Consider the following 23,050-nt stretch of genomic DNA (forward strand, 5'->3'; position numbering starts at 1 on the left):
CGATTTAGTTCTGTAAGGGAGAGGTGGGAGGAAAATAGTTGTGCCCTTAACAGAATGAGTAAATAAATAAATAAATAAATAAAGCCCTAAATAGTCTTCTGTAGGGAAGAAGTTAATATACTCAATTATTTTCTGAAAAAAGATCATAACATCTGGAAATTGATATCAAATGGTGTACAATCCCTGAGAGACGATAAACTTCCACTGTATAATATTTCCACTAGAAATCTTAATAATCCCATAAATCTTCCTTGTGAATTGGGAAAATGTAACAGTTCATTGAAATACTCATTGGGAAATAATTGAAAAAATGTAATAGTTCACTGAAATATTCGTGGGGTTTTTTTCTTTCTTTGGTGCTGTTGCTAACTCTGTGCATGTGTGTAAATATTCCTACTTCGTTTTAAAGACATACACGGAATATTCCCTTGAGCGCTGCATACCATAAAAGAAAAATATGCCCTTTTGACTTATTAATCATTATTACAGAGTTCAAAATTGCAGCGTCCCTCACACATTACTAGCGAAGGCAAACAATTCTCTCTGTGTGTATTTCGTGTTGCTAAATTCAGTACAAACTTTACAGCTCTCAACTTTTTTTCTTTCTTTTTTTTTTTTTTGTTCCCTCACAGACTCTTCCTACTCTGCTCGAGTTATCCAGGGCAACTGAAAGCAAGGGGACCACTCGCCCATTATGCTGGCCCACTGCATCGTAATTAATTACACACAAAGGCAATTGCTTATTGTAATTCACCTCGTGAATGTTTAATTTTGCAGAAGTAAAAGTAGATGAGGATTTGAACACATTTAGGCTCCCTGTAATGAATATATGAGTAATTAATGTTGCTGGAAAGATACAGCTCTCTCTATATATATGTAAAAAACCCAGTAATATGGTACAGAAGAAATGTGCGGGTGTGTTTGCTTGTACCTTGGTGTAAGAGAGAGGAGAGCATTTATGTGTTTTTGTACTGAATTAATGTATCCCTTTGGTTACGTTACTACAAGTCGGAATAAAGACAATTAAGCCCTTAGCATTTCTGTCACACTCCATTAATTACTGTAGCCGCTGCTGTCCCGACCACTTCGTAACATATTCATCAGGTACGATACCAGTCCAGCAGCATCAGCCGGTGAAGTAGGCTATTGTTAGTTTAAACTATAGCCTTTCAAATGTTCTTTATTTTACTTTTCATACGAGATTGTCTTCCTCTCCTTTAAAAATGTTGTTCTAAAAATAAAACTCAACATAAATGTTTTAAGATTAGATTTGCGGGGCAAACAGTTTAATTTTCACCATATGTTCCCACAGCAGTTTGTAAATTAAAAAAAAAAAAAAAAAAAGCCTTTCCACTAAAACCACCAAAAAAATATATCTAGTATAAAAATGTAGTCTTCCCAAAGGGTCTACCTCCTGTGGGCTATTTTACAGCTCCCAAATAAATCTTGAGGGTTGCAAGGAAGGGGAAAAAGCAAAAGTACCCTGATGACGGAAAAGCAAATCCTGCCATGATAATGTCCTTTATTAATATTATAGATGTGTAGTGTGCTGGATGGATCAATCATATCCATTCACAATCAGGATTAAGAGAGCCTATTTTAATGAAAATCTATTAGTCTCTCGCTTGAGACACGGATGCTGCTTAAATCAATAAACAGCATAAAAGAGAATACAACGCAGGTTTCTAAATTAAAAAAAAAAAAAATCCCATCTATGAAATGTGTTAAGACATCTGTAAAATCCTGAAACCCTCGATCGATACTTATAAATATTTAATTTTTTTTTAACACAAATTGAAAACCATTAACACTGCATCCATTCTTATTATTAAAACAAATTGTCCTTGGAATTATGTGCTGTGGAAATGGAGCCAGATTGAAAGGGCATCCTCTGAAATATGTTTACTCGCTTTCATGTAAACCAATAAAGATCTGCAGGAGTCTGTAGCGTGAGCAGAAAGGTTTGATGTACAATGTCCATGATTACAGTCCCTGAATTAATCACGAGAGAGAGAGAGAGGGAAGGATGGAAGAGATGGAGAGAGAGAGAGAGAGAGAGGACTCAGTTATCTACTCAACAAAATCTTGCTCTTTGGGTCTGCGCTTATTAAAATATGGATTAAACCGATGATTTTTCTGTTTGCTTATTTGCCCCGTTTCGACCAAAATAAACTGAAGGGGGGAGGGTGAGAGGAAATCAGTTTCGCCCTACGTCACACCATGAGTAAATGTACAAATGTAAATTTCTCCTATAAATATGAAAATCCATACTTTGCCTCGGATATGCTTAAAGCTAATGCAACGTTTAAACTCATTCATGATTATTCCTCCCGTTTAACTCTGAGAAAAACCACAACGGTCAAGAGCTTCCTTTGAAAGAGGAATTAAAAAATAACGCATGGCTTGATACCAGGCTAAATAAGGTCCGGACTATGGGCTGCCAGGCTGCCCTGCTCGCAGATGCCCCCTCTCGCTCTGGGGAGGGGGTAGCCAGGGGGCGGGCTCGGGTCTGTGGGGAGGAATCAGCCCCGTAGGGGCGGCGATGGGGAAAGGAAGAGGGGAAGAACAAACTGGCCATCCTTTTTGTCCAGTTAGGACCCCCAGACGGGCAGGGAGCTCCTGTTCGTTGCCCCAGGGCAGTAGAGGGGGAAGAGGAGGAGGATTTGGGGGCATGGTGCCCCCAGGTGAGCGGGCAGGCCGGGCAGTCGGGTCAGCCCTCAGTGTGCCGCTGCTGGCCGGTTCTGCAAGGGAGGATCTGGTACCCAGGGTGCCGTGGTGAGCCGGGGGCAGAAAGAAGCTCCGAGGAGCCCTGGTGACTTTTTAGGTTTGCGACAAGGTCCCAGGAGTTCCGTTCCTGCGAGGGAATGGTCCTTAGGCAGCAGTTCCTTCTCTCTCTCTCTTTCCCTTTATCCCTCTCTGCATCCCTCCTCCCCAGCCCATTTTCAGGAGCAGCAATAAAGGTAATTCCTGCCTGAACCCGCCGTCAAAGTTCGCAGTGGGGTCAAAATTGCCCCCCAATTTTGTTCCCATCTGCACCACCTTGCCCTAGGTGCCCCCAAAACCGCGAGCTGCTCAGAGAGGGGGTGCCCGGGGGCTCTCCCCGCCTCCCTCCGCTCCCTTCCGCGCCGCTGGAGCGGGACGGGACGGGCCCGGCATCCCTCGCAGGGATCCGCGGTGCGCAGTGGGGCCGTGCGCGCCCGCGGGGCTGCCCGAGCTCCTGCGCCCTCCGCCGCCTGCCCCCACCAGGGTCCGCAGCGCGGGGTGGAGGCCGGATCCCCGGGAGAGTTGAGCTTTGCACTGGTCCTTTTTTTGTTTGTTTGTTTGTTTTTATTATTTCCCCTGTTTTCTCCCCTTCCCTTTCCGGTGCTTTGTTTCGCTTTTCTCTTTCGGATCGAGTCTGAGGCAAGTTCCCCCCGGCTGCAAGGCTCCCCCCCGGTGGCCTCCCGGCTGCCGTCGAGGGTTGCCGGTAGCGGTGGCCCGTGGGCTGTCGCGCCCCTTGCGCTCCCGGTGGCTGCCCCGCTCCGAACTGCGCCCCGCGCCTTGCGGGAAGCTGGGGACAACCAACCTTCCCACCGGGAGCTGCTGGGAAGCAGGGAGGGAGGGATATGGAACAGGCAAGAGAGCTTTTTTATCCCCCTCTATCCGAGGAGGCTTGGATTTGCCCTTGTCCTCGGGGGCAGGAGCCCCGACAGTGGCAGGAGGCGCCCGGGGGTCTCCGGGGGGAGCGTGGCCCCTCTGGCGGGGGCTGCAGGCGTGGGGCTGGGCGCATGGGGGAGCTGCGGGGAGGAGAGCGGGACGGGGGTGAGAGGGAGGAAAGAGGGGATCCGGCGGACTTGCTGCAAACTCCGGCAGCTCGGGGAAGCCGACGCGCACCGTGCCTCTCCGGCGCTGGGGACGCGGAGTCAGTAAATGTTTATCCTTGATTGCCGCTTGCTGCGAGGGAGGCAGAGGGAGACTGGGCACGGTGGGGATCGGTGCCGTTCGAGTCGGGGGATGGGGGAAGTTTCCGCGGGGAAACTGGGGCGGGGGCCCAGCCCCAGTAGGGAGCCTTTCCCACGGGGGAATGAGTGCCGGTGTCCCCGCGTGTCCTTGAGACCCTCGCACCACGCACCAGCCTGCACAGCCATCCTCTACGAGCTCTTACGCACAAACTGCATGAGAGGCACAAGCAGCGTGTCTTGCCGAGATCTTTCCTCAGCCATACGTTACTTCCCCGTCTATCGTTTGCCTTTATTATTTATGTGGTGCTGTGTGATATACATTAGAGCCTCGGATTTGATTGGCGTTTGCGATGACAAGACCTGTTTGTTAAGTTGTAAGGCTTCCTCCGCTCCCTCACTTGTTAAACGAACTCTGGAGGAAGGATGCCACCGAGACACGACAATATAATAAATGTCAGGGATATCCGCAGTGCCGAGATCAAATGATCAATCCTTGTCCCCCAGATAATCATTTTAAATTCGCACAGGGGGAGATTGATTTTTTTTTTAAGCCCTTTATTAATTGCTTCCTCGATTATTATTTTTTCCCCTCCTCCTGTGGAAGTGTTAACTCTGGTGCTGGGGGCACCTTTGGATTAATTAAACGAATTTTTAGTGTTTTAATGTTCTGCTAATTTTCACAACAGTCCCACACTCCCCCAGAAAAGAAACAATGGCCCCTTGCTCCAACAAGGAGCTTGCTTTGGTTGCGATTCAGAGCAGAGGGTGGCGTGATGATGGGCTCTGATTATCTCAAACTCGAGGCGAGGGAACGAGAAGGACGTAAAAAGCCAAACGACCAGAAGACAAAATTTTTCCAAATACCGAATAACCCTTCGCGTTAAAGCCCGAGGAGAAGAGACAGAAATAAATAGATGGGAAGTCGACTCCGCGTGGGGATCAAACGGTGCGGAGAGGCGCTGGAAATGCCGGCGCTGTTATCTGGAGACGAATTTCAGGCAGCTATTCAAGCGCACAGAATAATAATTATTCCAGGAGTACAACAAAAATAACTGCAGCCTACCAAGAACAAGACGGGGAAATTATTGCCAGTTCTATGTTAAATCCAGCAGGATTAAAAAAAAAAAAAAAAAAAAAGGTTTAATGTTCTATTTGTCGTGTACACACTCCCGTGTTAACAAGCTACCCCTCTGCTGCATGCAGCAGGATAGCTCGATATCCACAGAAACATTTTAGATTTTAATTTCCCCCTGCAGTACCTTCAGACAACATAATAACAATAAACAAGGAGACAAGATCCTGCAATGTTCACACGCATCTGGAGAGACTCCTTACCATGGATACCCCCCAGCCAAGCAACCCACTCCAAATCCTCCGAACACACCGACACGGATCTCCGAGGCACCTCGCAAGTTGTTTAGCTGCAGCACACGTCCCCCTCCGTTCACCCACCCACCCACCGCCAGAACAGGCAACACTTTTAAAACAGCATTTTTGTTTTGCCGATTATTTTGACCGTTTAATTAAGAGAAATTAGCTAAATAGAAAATCAGGTAGAATTTCCAATGATTACAACAAATGCACATCTCCGGCTTTTTATTCATTACCTTTTTTATTGAACACTCATTTTCCTTTCCTCTTGACAGCGATACATTTAATTGCAGGAGCTCAGTTATTTGGTTAGCTGTGGGTCCGTTTTTACTCACAGTGTTGCCACGCACAGGATGTCCTTAAAATCAATTAATTCTTCCTCGACTCGCATTTCTGCAACCCATTTACAGAATGTAGATACCTATTTTCATGTTTTCCTCTTTCCCCCTCCCTTTTATTCCTCTGTCTCTCTCTCTCCCTCTTCCTCTCTCTCTCTCTCTCTCTCTCTCCCTCTCCCTCTACCCCCCTCTTTTTCGCTGTTGCCTCTTTGCCTCCCTAAATCAAGGTGCAAAGATGCCAAAGAGTGATGAAATGAAAAGAAAGCCAATTGCTGGACTGAGGTGGGGGAGATAGCTGCTCGGAGTCCGCCTGCGACTATGGAGCAGTCAGTAATTGCTGGAGACAGGGAGAGCTGGGGGTTGGGCTGAGGTAGCCATGTATAAATAGTGTGATCTCAAATTGAAAGGCATAAATAACAGCAGGAGTGATCTAACCCTATACAGCCCATCTTCTACGTGCAAAAACAGCGTGTGGAGGACGGCCACATCTCCGACTGAAACCAAGTGGATCTCTGTGGATAAGATCACCGGGAAGCCATGGAAGAACTTACGGCTTTTGTATCCAAATCTTTTGACCAGAAAAGCAAAGAGAGCAGCAGCGGCAGTGGCAGCGGCAACAAGAAGGAGACGATCACGTACAGGGAAGTTTTGGAGAGTGGGTTGGCTCGCTCTAGGGAGCTTGGAAACTCTGATTCTAACCTGCAGGACATGACCGAGAGCAGCAACCATTGCCCGGTGCATCTTTTCAAAGACCACGTAGAGAGCGACAAGGACAAACTGAAGGAGTTCAACACGGGCAGGACGGCGGAAGGTAAGAGCAGGGCTGGGAGCCCTCCGCCCCGCGCTTCTCGCCGGCAGCCCCGGTCCCCTCCCCGGCCGCCCCTGGCTCTCCGCTGAGGGGGCGACTTGGTCACCGCGGCCCCGGTTCGGGCCCCGGCGGGGCTAGCGGGATCGCCTCCCGCATCCTGCTTCCCTGCTGCGGTCACCTCCCTCCCTCGGCGGCGGGAACACAGCCTTAGGAACACGTACTCCTGCATGCAAAACGTGAGCGTAGCCGTGAAAAATAAGTCACAACTTCGGTCCTGCCCCCCCGCCAGCCCCCGTTCACATCCGAAATCGATCCGGTGCGTTAGGCGTTCTCTCGCCTGGGGGAAGGGGGCAGCGCAGCACGTCAGACGTTTTTGTCTATCCGTGTATTTTTGTACGAGGAAACCTTGTCCGGGGAGTTTTAATGCCTTAGGAGACCTGTTCTTCCTGCTTCCGGGCCGTCAGGATGCTGCTGCTGCTTATTCTGGGACAAAGCGGGATGTGGAGAGGGCTCTTTCTGGACATTTTGTCTTGGGTCGGTCAGCCTGTCCTACTCAGAGGCTCCGACCGGCGGGGACGAGAAGCAGAAGAGGAGCCTGGCTGTGGGGCAGCTGCCCGGACCCAGTGAGACAGAGCATCGCTGCGGTCAGAGGCACCGGCCGGCCCAGCCGACTGGTCCCTCGGTCCCTGCCAGTCCTCTCACCTGGGCCAGGGCAGCGCGGCACCCTGCCGACCCAGGGGCAAAACGCCATCCTTTCTTTAAGCAGCAACAACAGCAACAACAATTTAAAAATCCCGTATGATTTAAAGCAAGACAACTAAAAATCCCGCACAGGCTCACAGGGGAAGAAGAGAATTAAAAGGACGGGGGGATTAGAAAGTTGAGAAAGTGTCTCTAGGCAAGTTAGACAGGTGGACCTGCCTGGGGAGCTACTGGCTAGCTTGGGGTAATAAAAACCGGTTAATAGGTTGGGGAACAACAACCAGCCTTTCAGCTGTTTCCTACTGTTTGATCTTGTTTAATATAACACTGGGAGATTTAATTTACAGCCCAAAGTTTTATTTAATATCCTTCTCTTTCTACCTGCTTCCCAAACAGAAGAACGGGGTATAATCACGTATTAGGGTGCCTATATTTCTGCACAAGCCAGTACCACTTAGCCCTGCTTATTTTCCTTCTCTGGTCGAAAGATTGAAAAACAAGGTTCAGTTTAAGGGAATCATTTGTGCAGGAGATGATTTAAAAAAAAAAAAAAAGGAAACAGGGCATGCTTCAGAAATTAAAAATAGAATGAGAAGGAACGAAAAACCCCCCTCGACTACTCTTCCCTTTCCTCGTGAATCGAAATTCAGGCTTGTATGTTTAGCTAATCTAATCTACGGAGAGGGGCTGGGGGTGGGGATGGAAGGGAGGAGTTGGAAAGAGCTGAGATGCTTGTGACAGTTTAAATTCATGCCAGGTTTCAGTCTAATTTCAACTGATTCGGGCGTGTGATTTCAGTCCCACCGATATGCTAGTTAATATTTTATACCTATCACGGACATGCTGTAGCCTCGGAAAAAAGACAGCTTTTGAACGCGCCTGATTTTCCCTAGGCATTTGCTGGGTTAGCACCCTCGTCTTTTCATAGGGATTCCCTTTACAGGAGAAATGAGAACAAAAAGCCTTTAAAACCAACCAGAGAATATCTCCATCCGGAGGCCAGACCCTTCCCAAAGTTTTATGCAGCCAGTACCATCCCGGAGCCCGGGGGAATGTTCAGGGCCAGGGACAGTTTTCATTTTGAGAGTGAAACGAATCCTTCGTCTTGAGTCCGGCCTTACTTAAGCCCAGATGCTGTTCAGGACGCTTTGTTTCGTTTAATTAACTTACGATTTGCAGTTTACAATTTGCATTTTGGGATGCCCCTAAGTATATAGGTTAATAAATGATCATGTACACATTTCTCTGCGTGTGTGTACATACGTATATATGTATACAGTACCTGGTGAGGAAAAAGGGAATTAATTCGGGATCGTCCGCAGATGCGACTCTCCCCACATCCACACCACCCAGAAGGTGAGGCACGACAAAGGAGGCAGTGAGAACAGGCTCGTCCCGGGACTCCGCCAGTGCCCGCGCTGGATGCGCACCCGGCGGGGCGCCCCAGGCAGGCAGGGGATCCCGGGGAACCGGTTCAGCCTAAAGTGGTGTCCCTCGCTCCAGCATCTGTTCCTCTTTTCGTTAGCGAGATTTGAAAGAAGGACAGTGCCTTAGGCCCCCTAGCATTAAGAAAAGGGGGGAGGAATATAATAATAAAAACGTAGGAAATAATATGCCAAAGCAAAAGAAAATTTCCTGCCCAAGACAGAAAAGGGGAACTGTTTTACCCGCTTGCCCCCACAGCCTCCCCTCTGACCGGGACAAGCATACTCAGCGGCTGCCTCTGGTAGCAAGCTCTCCACGAGCCCTGTTGGAATCCCGGAAGGTTGGGAGGGCTCCTGCTGTTTCGGAGGGCTGGGAGTGACCCATGGCCCTGGAGCCCTCTGTCCCGCACAGGGCCGAGCGGGACCGCTGCCCCCGAGGTTCCGAGCCGCTGGCAGGTATTGCGGGGGAAAGAGGATTGTTAAGGAGAGAGACGGACAGACTCCATCTCATGCAGAGGAAAAGTTTCTTTTACCAGACAAATAACTATCATGGTGGCTTCACCATGATAGCGGTAGGGAGCTTCTTGTACAGCCCTCTTTGGGAGAAAACGTCGCCGGAGAAATCCCCTTCCCCCACCTCTTCCCACTGCCTGGAGGTATCGGGGGGCCGGCGGTTTTCCTGCCAACCCCTTCCCTGAGCTGCCCCTACCGACGGGCAGCACGGCTTCCTCCTAACCCTGGAAGGAAAATAAAATGATATTTATCTGTATAGTTTTTCTGACAGGGCATCAGACAGGCAAGGCAGCGCGGCTCCCTTCCTCCTCCGGCCCTCGGGCGAGCTGCCCCCAGCCCGGCGCGGAGCTTGTAGCGGAGCTCAGCCCCTCTCGCCCCTCCGGGGCCTGCCCGGGGACCTCCTGTCCCCCCGACAGCTGCACCCGCAAGTTGTGCTGAGTTTGGGGACGAAGAGGGGAGGAGGGAGACCCCTGTGTGAGAGAATTTCGAAGAGGTGCGAGGGGAGGCTCAGCGTCGTTTTCTTCTTCCCCCTCCCGGCAGGGATCTACGAATGCAAAGAGAAGAGGGAAGATGTGAAGTCAGAAGATGAAGACGGACAGACCAAGCTTAAACAAAGGAGAAGCAGAACCAATTTCACACTAGAGCAGCTGAACGAGCTGGAAAGACTTTTTGATGAGACTCACTATCCGGATGCCTTCATGAGGGAGGAACTAAGCCAGAGGCTGGGACTATCTGAAGCTAGGGTTCAGGTAAGAGAAAGGCTCTGTTCCTGGAAGCGTGCTCACCTCACTTCCTAACTGCCAGCGGATCCTAGCACAGTGCCCCGTTTCATGCAGAGAGGGGAGGTGAAGGCAGAGGTGACACGTGTGATGGGAAAGCTGTTTGCAAGTCTGCTGTACCTGTCCTGCCAAACAGTTATTCTGCTCTGGGAATATCTGCCCGTGTCTAGCATTTCCTAGGAAGGCGGTTTAAATTTTTTTTTTTGGTATGTGTGTGGGGTAGGGTGGTTGGGTGGTGATAGTGTTGACAAGTCTCTAATAACTGAACAACTGCTTTGGTTTTTTTTGTTGTTTTCTTTTTTCTTTTTTTTTTTTTTAATTTATTTTTCCCCTTGCAAACGTGCCATTTACTCCCTTAATCCTTATTTTCTTCCCGCTTTTTCTATTATGGGGAAAAAAAAAGAAAAAGGCCAGAAAACAATCGCCTGAATAAGGCTAGACAGTTTGGGTGCTGAGGGACGGGATTAGCCAGAGCCGGGGGAAAGGTGCCGGCTCTGATTCGCACAGCAAGCGTATGAATGCATGCTACCCCATCTGGTGGAGGTTCCCCCCGTCCCTCCCATCCCGCTTCAGAGACAGCTAAATGCCAATTAGACTTCGAAATCTTGAAAATAGATCCGGGTTGCTGTAGTCCTGGGGCCACCAGAGCTGTCTGTTTGGGTGGCTCTACATCGATTATTTTAAAATTGGATTTTCAGTTTGATGTAGAGGAAAAATACTCCCTCTTCCCCCAAGCCAACTAGGGAATGCTTCCACAAAACAGATGTCATATTAAAAGAAACAAAACCCCTCAACCAAACAAAAAAAGCCCCAACATAGAAATAATTAAGAAAAATCTACCTAGAAAAAATAGGATCAACCTGTGGCTCTATAAGCAGGCCCAGAGCAGGAGAAACCTGAAGGAAATATCTTCTTGGATTAAAATACTATGCCTGGCCTAAGAGACACAAACCTAACTAAAACTCAAGAAGAAAAAGTCACCAAGGCAACCCCTGCACTGGGCAGAACTCTTTCACACCCTGGAGATAAGACATGTACATGTATATCTGCCTATAGGAGTGTGTGGGTGGCTACTTTGGCACGGGTATGGCTCTGTGGGCATAGATGGAGGCCTCCACACCTTGACCTGGCCCCCGGGGCACAGTGGCAAGAAATACTCCAGCCCAGAGCTGGAGTGGGGAGAGGGGTCTGTTTGAACCCCTCCTTCAGCATGGAAAGCAAGCAGACAGCACACTGCTCAGCCAGCATTTGCCTGAGCAAGTCACTACCTCACTTTAAACAACTGTCTCCTGGAGGCAAGTCCTGAAATAAATGGAGTATCTAAGTTGCTTTTGTGGGGTTTTTTTTTGGTTTCTTTTTTTTTGTTTCTTTTTTTCTTTTTTCCCCTTTTTCTTTCAAGTTTTTATTCTCCCCTCAGCTCCTGTGACTCTCAGTACAAACCAAGCAGGGCAAGGGATGGTGCCGGGCATATGACTTAGGAATGGCAGCTTGCAGGGAATATTGCAGGGGTTGAGAGTGCTGCTGGCCTACTTTCTCCTGGAAGATTGATCTAACCACACCATATAAATTAATGAAAAGATTAAACTTTTGCTGAAGGGGACATCAACTCTTATGTCATCTTCCCAGATCTTCTTACTTGGGCTCTGTAATATCTTTCCAAGGCCTTGATGTACTGTTTCTATAAAAATAAATTACTTGTAATTGAATTCTGCACTCTTTCTTTCAAGTACTTTATTACTGAGGAGCACCTTAACAGGATGTTCATAGTTACAGGAGAATTGGTGCTTCAAGTGCTAACAGATCTTAAAACAGCACACACACACCCCCCCCCCAAAAAAAAAAAATTAAAAAAAAGCCAAACCAAAAGTATCAGGACAAGATTATGACGGAGATTAAAAAAAAATATATTTAGTAATTTTATAAAAGAGGTTTGTGTGGATTTAAAAAAACCCTATACACAAAATAAGTATAAAGAGAAAAAAGAGGAAAAATGAACAATTAGTTAGGAAATAAGCAGAGAGTTAATATTCATCAATAAGTGGAAGCAGAAAAAAAAAAAGCAGAAAAGCAAAAGGTTTGTTGTTGTTTTTTGTTGGTTTTTTTTCCTAATACTTTCGGAATTGCTTTCTAATTCCTATCTGAACCTCTTGTCCCTTGCTGTTAAAGGATATAGTTTCAATTTAGCGTGGAAATTTGCTGTAAATAAATTGAAGCTCCTATGGTAGCTAGTCCTTATTAACCTTTTATTTTTAGTGTTGTACTGGAAACTCATATCACCCAGCTGTCAGGGTTATAATTGAAAGTTATGAGACCATAGTGAGGAGCAGGCAGTAATTCAATTACAACAAATATCTTTGGGTTTATGGTGCAGGGCTAAATTAAATGTCATTATTCACTGTCTCTAATGGAAATCAAAAGGAAATCAGATTAGAGCATTTGTGAAAGAAATCACTGAGTGATCCTTAATGAAGAAATAACTGTCTAAAACAGTGTACTGTGCTTTACTTAGCATATTCATGACTAATTGGAATTGATCGCGAATCACACCAAGCCTGATTTATTATCGCTTAACGCAGTGGCTAATTCATCACTTTTATTCCTCATAACCTTATTTTTTCGTAGCTAAAGGGAAAGGGCACTTCGTTTTCCAGATTTAAATATAATTTCGGTTTGAAAGATGTTCTGATTTGCAAGAGAAGTTGTTTAAACGCTGCTTAAATTTCTTCTGACAATTTACACTGCTTTGGCGAGGCGGGGGAGGGGGTGGGGGGCATGGGGAACACGCACAAGATTTCCTGCAAGGATTTACCACGGCAAAAAAAATTATTATTGTCCCTACAGCTCGATAATATTTTGTATGCTGGTATTTAAATACATATGTACATGTATATAAATCCCTAACGGTCCAGTTAAAAGGAGAAGCGATGCATGCTGTTAATATTTGCGTGTTGCTGGTAGGGAAAAATAGGCTTGTGCCGCGCTGTGCAGGGCAGCGGAGCGGCTGCGATGCCCGCTTAGAACTGGGAGGGTTGCGCTGGCGACAGCCGTCAGAGATAGGAACCAGGACTACTGGGTGGGTTGGTAGGTGGGTGGATGGATGGATGGGTGGGTGGATGGGTCTGGCTGTCTGTCCGTCCCTCCGTCGGCTGGTCTATCTGTCCGCACCCGCGGCGCTCCGCAGTCGCCCGCTGCGCGCTTCCCCCACAGACATCCTAGGCAGGAAAAATGGTGCGCTAAATCAGAGAAGGCCAATTCCTACTTAAGAAAATCACTGAGGTACCCGAGGTAATTAATGCCTTCGGAAGCCTTTCTTTGCACTAATTACTCCGTTGTAAATGACCATCATTAAGGCAATTGAAGAAAGCTTGAAGGGAAAATTTGATGTAGGAAGTGCAGTTAGTATTAATTAACCGTATGATCTCTTGGCAAGTGCAAGAACATCAAAGGTTGTAGGTGTTTACTTAGCCACAAGATTTTATCAGCGCTGAAAGTCAATGTTTGTCCATATTCGGTAGGTTTTGGTGTAAAGATAAGGATCCCCAAAATATTTTGGCCCGGGTTTCTGATGATGTTTTGGGGAGAGCTGTTAATCGAACACGGTGGAAGGGGAAAAGTAATGAAGGTCTGAAATGCCCCTGGAAAAAGGGGCACGGGCAGCGCAGTGGCAACTGCAAAGTTCTGCGATTGTTTGAGTGAGAACGGCTGGAATTGGGATAGCATTATCGAATTACAGGCGTTCCTCGGGTAGGGGCATTAGCACTTCTTTACATCCCAGCCTGCAAAAGATGCCGCTCTTATCTGGTCAGAAGTCTGCAGAAATGGATTTTTTTTTAATTTTTTTTTTTAACATTTAGGGAACGGGGAATGTTTCAGACCCTTTCGGGAAACTTCAGTGTCTCGCATCTTGTCGGAGATGCTCAATTTCAAGCTCCGCTCGGGAGAGGGCAGGAGGTCCAGTCTCTTGGGGGCCAGACCCCGGAGTCCGACCTGGCCCACGCTGGCTCTTCCCGGGCTGCTTAAGAACTAGGAAGGGTTCGAGGGTCCCATCCGTCCTGCGGGTGGTCTTACTGTAAGTGTCGCTCCAGACGGGTGGCAGAAAGACCGCCACTGCCTGCCCAGGGGACACGGGGCCCTCCGAGACTCAGTGCTAGGCGGCAGGCTCCCGGTCTCTCCGGCTGAGAGGGCGCTTCCCATCTCCTAGGTTCAACTGGGGGACCACGACAAGGAGCAGGACGTCCCCCACGAATACCCCACAGCAGCACAGAGAGGGGCTCACTCCCCCTGGGCTCCAGCTCGTCTCCTCGGCTGCTCCAGAGGGGAGACCCCAGCAAAGCTGTGCAGTCACTCGCCTCACCTCTCCATCCCTAGCTCCTGACACAATGTTTTCTTAGCGGCTGCCTAGGCCACCTCCATTTTTTGGTTGTTGTTTTGGTTTTGTTTGTTTTTTCTTTTCACAGGTCTGGTTCCAGAACAGGAGAGCGAAGTGCCGAAAGCAGGAAAACCAGATGCACAAAGGTGGGTTAGGGGTGCGGACCGGCCGGGGGGTGGCGGCCTCGGAGCCCCGGGGCGCCTTCGCCACTCACCCGTCCCCGTCTCTCTCCGCAGGTGTGATCCTGGGAACCGCCAGCCATTTAGACGCCTGCAGAGTAGCCCCCTATGTGAATATGGGAGCCCTGAGGATGCCTTTCCAACAGGTAGTTAGCTCCGGTTTTATTTTACTTTCCCTCAGTAAGCTCCGACCCCGATTCATTTGCACTGGAGGAAGCCGGACACGTTTACAAGTGCCATTTATATAGAAGTTGGCACGTATTAAAAACAGGCTGTAAAACTTCGTGAAGGAGCCCCCGCCCGGCTTTCGGGAGCTCAGCGCTCTTCGGGACCGAGCGGGGGGTCCCGCGGCCCCGGGAGGCTCCGATGGGGCTAAGGGCCCCTCGGCAGCCGTGCGATGGGCTGGCACACAGGGGGGCTGGCACACAGGGGTCCCGCAGCCTGGACTGGCCTCCCGGGGACCCATCGCCTGCCCCGGGCGGGCTGGGCCCAGCAGTGCCCGGGCAGGCCCGCCCGCCCTCTGCGGGGACGGACCGGCTCGGTCCCGAGCAGCCCAGGGGGCTTTGGTCCCCTCCTGGCGCCGGAGAGCGCTGCGGGAGGAGGCTCTTGTACCCGATGGGCGAAACCGTGAGGGGGAAAAACTATGCGGATCCTTGCGCTGTAGTTCCCCTCCTCATTCCCAGGCGGGCTGCTGGGACCTGTCCTTTTCCGATGGATGCGACCGCTGCGGAGGTGGGGAGCCTGCTCCCAAATGCTCTGCCGCCCTTTTGGTCAGCCAGGACAGGGGCAGTGGCGGAGCGCAGACACCGACGCCACTGCGGGGCCCGGGTCCATGCCCCAGCGAGGCGCAGCCATCCGGGAAAGGCCGCTGGGGAAAACCGGGAGGAGGGTGATGAAATTCCGTTCCCGCTTCTAGCCGGTTGTAACTCTCCCTCCCTCTGTTTTATTTTTTTATTTTTTTTTTTTTTTTGGTCAATTAATCGGGGAATTGATTTTTTTCCAGCCCAAAGGGACCCTCCTCCACCTTCTCCGTCTCGGAGACACGTGGAGCTGACAGATTAATTGTATTGATTTTTAAAAGACATATTTGGACCAAAATAATTAAATACATAAATAAACTCTCCCCCACTCCTCCCCGAACCTACCCGAAGCTGAAATCTCTCAGTCAACCCAATGTGTTTGTGTAGATCTAGAAAGCTCCAAAGCAAACACTCGCTGGGTATAAAAGAGACCCATGGCCAAAGAGTTTTTAGCAAGGTATAAATAAACATCCCTGGAAAAAAAAAAAAAAAAAAAAAAGAGGGAAAAATATTAGCTATTTAGCACTTGTTGGCGCCCGTGCTTTGGGCCGTATTTATTTTATTTTATTATTTTATTTTTTTATTTATTTAAAACCACCAGGAGGGGGGTTAAGCATGTCTCTGTGCCTTTGCTTGAGCAAGGAGCGGAGCTTTGCCTCCCTGACTGCGGGGGGGAACTCCGCTCCACAAGTTGTTCTTTCTATCCGCCGGGCTCCCGGGCAGGGTCGGGCTTGGGGACGCGTGGCCTGTGGCGGGCTGTGGGGCTGTGTGTCCGGGCTGCGGGCTCGGGGCTGACGCCGTGTCTCTGCCCCCGCGCCCAGGTCCAGGCGCAGCTGCAGCTGGAGGGCGTGGCCCACGCGCACCCGCACCTGCACCCGCACCTGGCGGCCCACGCGCCCTACCTGATGTTCCCGCCGCCGCCCTTCGGGCTGCCCATCGCCTCCCTGGCCGAGTCCGCCTCCGCCGCCGCCGTGGTGGCCGCGGCCGCCAAGAGCAACAGCAAGAACTCCAGCATCGCCGACCTGCGGCTGAAGGCCCGGAAGCACGCCGAGGCCCTGGGGCTCTGACACGCTTCCCCCGAGCCCCCCATCACACCCCGCCCCGGGTGCCCGCGGCGGGCGGGCGTGTGACCCGCACGGACCGCCGCTCTGCCCCCCCCGCTCCTCCTCATCCTCCTCCTCCCTGGCTGCAGGGCGAGCAGCGAGCGCTCCGGCCGCCCTGCCGCCTTATCTCTTTTTTTTTTTTTTTTTTAATTTTTATTTTATTATATATAATTTTTTCGGGGGTTTTGTTTTTATTTCTCTGCCCTTCCCCGAGGTCTGCGAGCGCCGCTTTGCTCGCCCGCTCGGCCCCAGGGACTCGGCGGCCGGGAGGTGCCGCGTGGCGCGGCGGGGACGCTCCGCCCGCCGCCGAACCGCGGACACGACACACGCGAGCGGCAAACACGCACCCGCCAGCCAGAGACTCCTCGGAGGACAAAGTAGGTGGGAGGAGAGAGAAAAGAGAGCTAAAAAAAAAAAATCACAAAAANAAAAAAAAAAAAAAAAAAAAAAGAGAAATGAAACGATCTCTAAATTATGTTAATCCGTGAACATTGGGGACACTTTGGATTTTTGACCCTGGCAAAAGTGATTGCTCCGGCATAACGTCATCTGCTGCTGTCAGTTTTGCTACCTTGTGCATGTGTCAAACTAAACACGTTTTGAAGATCAGAAATATATTAGAACAAAACTAAACAAAACAAATAGTAATAATAATAAATAATAAATCCTTGGGGCTGGTCTCCATTAAAGATGACATTTCTTTGTTGCCAACAGTATTATTTCACTGCCATGAATCTCTTCCATCACTGAGGAGCTGCTGCTGCTGCAGAACTGGTTTGAATTTAAATGTGGAATTTCAGATCTGAGGCAAGGCAGGTTTTTATTTTCCTTCTTTTCTTTCCTAAGGAAAAAAAAAAATTAGCAGCAATAACAAAAAAGTGTGTGTCTCAAATGGCTATGTCCTTTGAAAGGAGAAAAAAAAGAAAGACTAGAATTTACTAATTGTTAGTGATAACTTGAAAGATGGGAACAATAAGAAATGCACCTGTTTTGCCAGAATTACGTGAACTCAAAGAGCTGTATTGTGCCATAGAAACAGGTCAGTTTTTCATTTTTTTCCCCCAAATGCCTAGATCTTTGAATCAGAATCTCACTGCTTTACAGGATGTAGAAAGGATGAATTATACAACAAAGATGGACATATGGTTTTAAGGCATAATACTGATGCAGCATTAATTTTAGTGAAATGCAATTAAGTGCAGTAAAGTGCAATACTGTAAATATTATAGATTAAAAAAAAAATAGCAGTACTTATTCAGTTATTAACCAATTCTGCAAAATCCGTAACTTAAATTCTTTATGCTCAGACTGGTGCATTGCAGCTCCTTGCCAAAATGACAGTCTGAGTCTTCTAGGAACGGATAAAGTTATATGTATCACGTATGGGAAAAGGTAGATACTATGATTTCTAGTCAACTTAATGTGCCATATTTCTGGGAAGCAAGCTGAAAAGTCTGTAAGACACTTTCACATGGTTTTAAGTAAAAAACAAAAAACAATAAAGCCAAACAAATTAAAACAACCCATAGAAGAGTTCTGTAGAAAAGGACAAGTTCAATATTTGGCCATTTAATTTTTTGCCAGTGATTTGGACACCAAGCATTAAGCTAATGCTTAAGCAAAGTAACTACTACAAATCCAGCGAAGGATGGAGAGCAGGGAAGTCCTTTAAATTATATTACCAAAGTGTCTGGGTTTACTGACCCTCTTCCCCAGTTTTCTTTTTTCCTGTTATTCAGTTCTAATTAGGTTTGGGGTTTTTTTAAAAGTTTTGCTGGGGATGAGAGAGGAAGGTACAAATAGTGGTCTTGTCTTCATCTAACAAGATAGTTATTTGTTGCCTTTGCTACCAAGGCCTGTGTTGATGGAAGGTTATCCTCTGAATAGCACCATTATTAGGCCTGCTTTTTATGTCTCGTTTAGCAATCCATTACTAGTTTTGGCTTTTGCTGATATTTATCAAATCCAAATATTACTGTAGGACAAAAATTCATGCTTAGGATAATTTTTAGAGACTTTTCTTCTTATTATTTTTAATTTTTTTTTCTTTTCTCTTTCAAATTTTGATATTTTCTAGCAAGCAAAATTTCTGGAATGTCCAATATGTGCAGTTTCCCTTCTATTTATTATGTGAGAAGTAGTTAATATCATGGATTTGCTGGGACTGATAAAAGTTGCCTGCCTTTTTTACCTCTCTGTGAATGTCTAGTACATTTATAAAGCAAGGCCAAAATATTTAGGTAACATTACTAGGTGCTGAGAAGTACAGACCAAATCTCAGGCGGTTAACAATTTCTTATTGAAACAAAACGTTGTCTGGAAAGTAAAATGTTATTCACAATGATGTATGAAATTCTGGCTAGAATGAGAAATATTTGGAGTGGTGCTAGCACTTCTAAAATGCAGATCTGAAAAATAATAAACATTAGTACAAAGACAGTTTAGGCTAAAGTAAGTAACCTGCTGTACTGGACACCCACAGCCATGGAAGGAGAATTAGATACACGGTGTTGAAGACCAAAGGCACAGAGCTATAGATTGAATGGGGACTGCTTGTTATCTGTACCTCTAATCTAATTGTTAGCCTTTCAAATCCTCTTTTGAGAATCTGAGAGATGACATGGTTATTTTGCAGTCCTGCACTGGACTTTCAGAAAGGAGTGATTTTTTTTACCCTCAGATAATTCCATAGAGTGAACTTGTTGAACCTGTAGCATTGGGATATGAATTTTCTCAGACTTCCAAGTAAGATGCTGAGAAGTGGTACTGACCTCAAAGTGTTACAGGATACACCTACAGTATGCATCCACTTTGTATGGGAAGAAATAACTTTCTGCCTTTTTTGTTCTACTAGATACAAACACAGCAAAAAATGCCTGTAGACTTCTCTCACAAATTTTACTTCTTTATGGTATTCAAAACGCAGTGGCAACATGAATGCAATTCCCTGCTAAGATGAAACAAGGCTGGTAGTGTAGCATACATCTTTCCAGAATGAAATATTTTTACTTTTTTTCTGAGTTCTTTCAATGGATGTGTCAAGGACAGTCTTGCTCTCTGCCACAGAAGGGAAGGAGGTGGCAAGATTTATCAACTTAGCATGCTTTGAAGGAGGTACCACAGCTCAGCCTGGGGAGAGGGGCAGGGTGTTGCTGGGCATCTACCAAGGTGCTTCATGCTGCTCTTGCTTTTCATTCAGTATGAAAGGAAATGAAAAGGTGCACTGTGTAGGGGCTGTTGTCAAAACTGGTTTTGCTTTGCTGTTTTGAGTAGGCCAATTGCATTAGTGCAGGTGTAAAAACTTTGCCTTGTTTTGGATGATGCACGCAGGTGACCTCCTCTTCTTGTCGTCTTTACATCATTGGAAAGAAATGAGGCATCCTACCTGGCCTACCATGTATTGGACTGTACTTTTCTCTAAGTGTAAGTCACTGTGGCTCCATTCACCATGTGGTGCTCCAGTGATCCATACAAGTTGAGTTTTGGACCAAAGCATCTACTTCATCTCTGTTAATGTGTGGTCTCTTTATGTTTGTTTCTTTGTTTAATTTTTTAGGTTCTTTAATTGTTTTCTTAAGTAGGTTGGAGGTTGAAGATAACATAGTCATGGTCCTGAGATGCATTATTAAAGTTTAAAAGTTTTGTAATTCTTTGACATGCTCAGGCGTGCCAAGCCTCATTAACTGTCCACCATCATCAGCCTGATCTTTGTGTAATCTTTGATTTGAGAAGTGTGAGATTTCCAAGATCATCAAAACAGCAGCCACTGAGCAGAATTTCCTTGGAGGAGGCCTTCATTTAGCATATGTGGATTGCTAAAGTATCTTTCTCAGAAGATTGGTCTGCTATTTGAAAAATAACTTGAATGAATGCGAAATGAATACTGACGTTTATAAGCAAGACTATAAAATGGCTTCATGCCTTAAATGGGCCCCTTTATAATGGAAAGATTAGATTCTGTGGGTTTTTTTTTTTCAAACTGTCAAACAAGTTAAAGTAATTCATTCATTTGTACCAAAATAGCCAGTTAACTCCATGGCTCATTTTTATTGACTTGGAAATATGTGAAAAAATTATACTGAAAGTTTTTTTGCTTTGTTAGGGTCATATAGATGTAGTGACATTTTGGTTAATATCATAATACTTAGCACTTATATAATGTTCATTTGCAAAGCACTGTATAAATGTCTGTTATTGAATCCTCACCAGTTATGAACTAGGTAAGAATTATTGTCCCTCTTTTTGTAGAAATTAAGGCATATAAATGAAGGACCAGGTTCCATCACCCATTGTCAACCGAGTATTACTTTTGTTTTTGTAATGTAGCAACAACTCCCGGATCATAATCTGACATGAGCTTTATGGTGGTATACAAACTTCTATGTAGCCAGAGCTGCTTAAAATTTAAACTCTATCTGATTTCAGAAAAAGTTTTAAAGGGCACATTGAATGTGTTTTGGAGTGTCAGAATGTGCCTGTGTGTTATTTCCACAGAACATGAAGTTACTGTCCAATTCTCCGACCCTGTATGTCAGTGGGAATTTTGTTTATGACTCAATGGGGCCGAGTTGTGTCAGTGCTAAGACTAAAACCAAATTTCCAAGTTCCCAACAGCATGCACAAATTGCTAGGAAACTCTGATTTCCCACTTCCCCTACTATAAATTTTTCACACTGACCGAGTGTACAGATGTCAATTCTTTGCATGCTTTATCTGCTATGTCTTTTAGTCCTATGTTTGCCTATAAAATAATAATAAGACATGATTTTGAATTGACATAACATTGACACATTGGGACTGTTGACTCAAATCAAATAGACATGTAGTAGTACAGAAATCCAGATCCCTAAGGCAAACCCAGGTTATGGATTTTTTTTTTTTTTGTGATGAAAAATACGCATGTTTTCTGCTTGTTTAAATGTGCTAAGCAAAATTATTTTTTTTTAAACAGATAATTTTAGTTTTTGGAGGCATTATTGTTTTGGAGATGGCAGGCCTTTTTTCCCCTTCAGTTTGAGGAAAACTTTCAAAGCACAGGAAAAATAGATTACACATCTTTCTTAGAAATGTGTTTATTTTTATAATATCTAATATCTAATGATCCAGGTGGTGTCCTTGTTACTGCTAATTTTACACAATTCTATAAAGTGCACACAGCCAATATGGTTGGAATTTTTTTGTGTTCCTGTTTAAAAGGATAGGAAGTGCCCCACTTTTCATCTGTAAGCAACCTTCTCACCTCATTATGTTGTTTTCTTTCCCTGATGTAACAGCATTTTCATGGCAAAAAAGTTTTCAAACAGCTGTGGATAACATGGTAACAGCTTCTCATTTGGTCCTTTGAAAATCTCTACTGATTGCAGTTGGATGTGATAGGGCTGGAGAAGGCCTGGTACTGCTTGGAAACTAAAACAAAAAATAAAAAGTAGTGTGATGTGCAACGGAGTGTGATCTCCCCTCCTTCAGAGACAAACAGAGCCTTCTGCCTTTAGCCTCGTGCTTGTACAATGGCACCTCTAAGTCACTTCTTTAAAAGGTACAACATGGGCCCTGTCAATGTAATGCTGTGGCTGATTTTATATTGGTTATTTTTGCTGGCTGGCTTTTCTAGGCCAGTCAGTGGAAGGCCACAGGCTTTGGTGTTCGAGGCATTCTTCAAAAGGGGTGTGATGACAGATATCCCTCAAATTCTTACTGTTAGATTTGATACTAAAAGTTGGTTCCTAATTTTAGTAAATTTGCTGATTTCCAATAAATAATTGAAACCTAATGTAGTTCATACATACACCTTATATTGAAAATTGATATATAACTAAAATCAGTTGAAGAATGTAGAAAATATCAGATTTTGAAGCTGAAGATATTTATTGAAAGACAATACTTTCATGAATCTAGGCTTATGGTATGTATTAATTACATCAAAGACAGGCAAATATCTCTGTTTTTTGTATTAATGTATGTGGATGTTTTATTTATTTTTTTTTGAAAATTCTAAATGTGTATTATTTTAATTATGTTGAGTGTAAATTTGACAATGCTTTGCATTTATTTTTATATTTTAAAACCCTGTTGCTTTTGCAAAAATATGAGCAGTCAGTATGATTTGCAGTAACATAGCATTATTTTGGTTATGTACTCACAGTGTGTCTGGTTTACAGACATTTCAGGGATTGCTAAACTGAAACAAATGAACAAAAAAAAAATCTTCAAACCTAACTCATCTTAAAAGGTTGTACCCCTTTGCTATTGTGGAAGAGAAAAAGAAATGAGCAAACAACCTTTTTTAGGTCTCGATTATGCCAGCATGCTCCTACATGAATTCACCAAACACGTTGAGTTCCATTTTTGGAGTGTATTATGTTGAATCACATGATATGAATGTACATCTTGTAAAAGTGAGATATGAATAAACTTATAAATATTTGTAGTCACGTGTCAACGGATACTCAGAATAACTACTACCAAAGGGAATATGAATAACAAAGTATTTCCCCTTGTTAAAACAGAGCTTTTTCTTCTGAATTTAATACTTTTTCAAGCATCTTATTCACTTTTCCCTTGCAAGAAATCAAAGCTGTTCATCTTATCCTCTAGTCATCTTGTTTCACTTACAAGACTCTCATTGGCTTTTATGCAAACTCTCCAGAGCAAGTTGTGGCTTAGCAATGGTTAATTAGAAGTTACTTTTGTACCCATCTAACAATAATATGATTTTTTTGTTTT

The 23,050-nt window shown here is 45.7% G+C and overlaps 1 protein-coding gene across 1 annotated transcript; it reads left to right on the forward strand.

Annotated features, from left to right (window-relative positions):
- Positions 1–5,153: 5,153 nt before the first annotated feature.
- Positions 5,154–22,754, forward strand: SHOX (short stature homeobox). Its single transcript, XM_015617857.3, has 5 exons — positions 5,154–6,461; positions 9,638–9,846; positions 14,334–14,391; positions 14,482–14,570; positions 16,046–22,754. Exons 1-5 carry the CDS (start codon positions 6,188–6,190, stop codon positions 16,289–16,291), a joined length of 876 nt encoding a protein of 291 aa, XP_015473343.1. The 5' UTR covers positions 5,154–6,187; the 3' UTR covers positions 16,292–22,754.
- Positions 22,755–23,050: the final 296 nt, after the last annotated feature.

The sequence above is a fragment of the Parus major genome, chromosome 1, assembly GCF_001522545.3.
Source record: "Parus major isolate Abel chromosome 1, Parus_major1.1, whole genome shotgun sequence".
NCBI classification, from domain to species: domain Eukaryota; kingdom Metazoa; phylum Chordata; class Aves; order Passeriformes; family Paridae; genus Parus; species Parus major.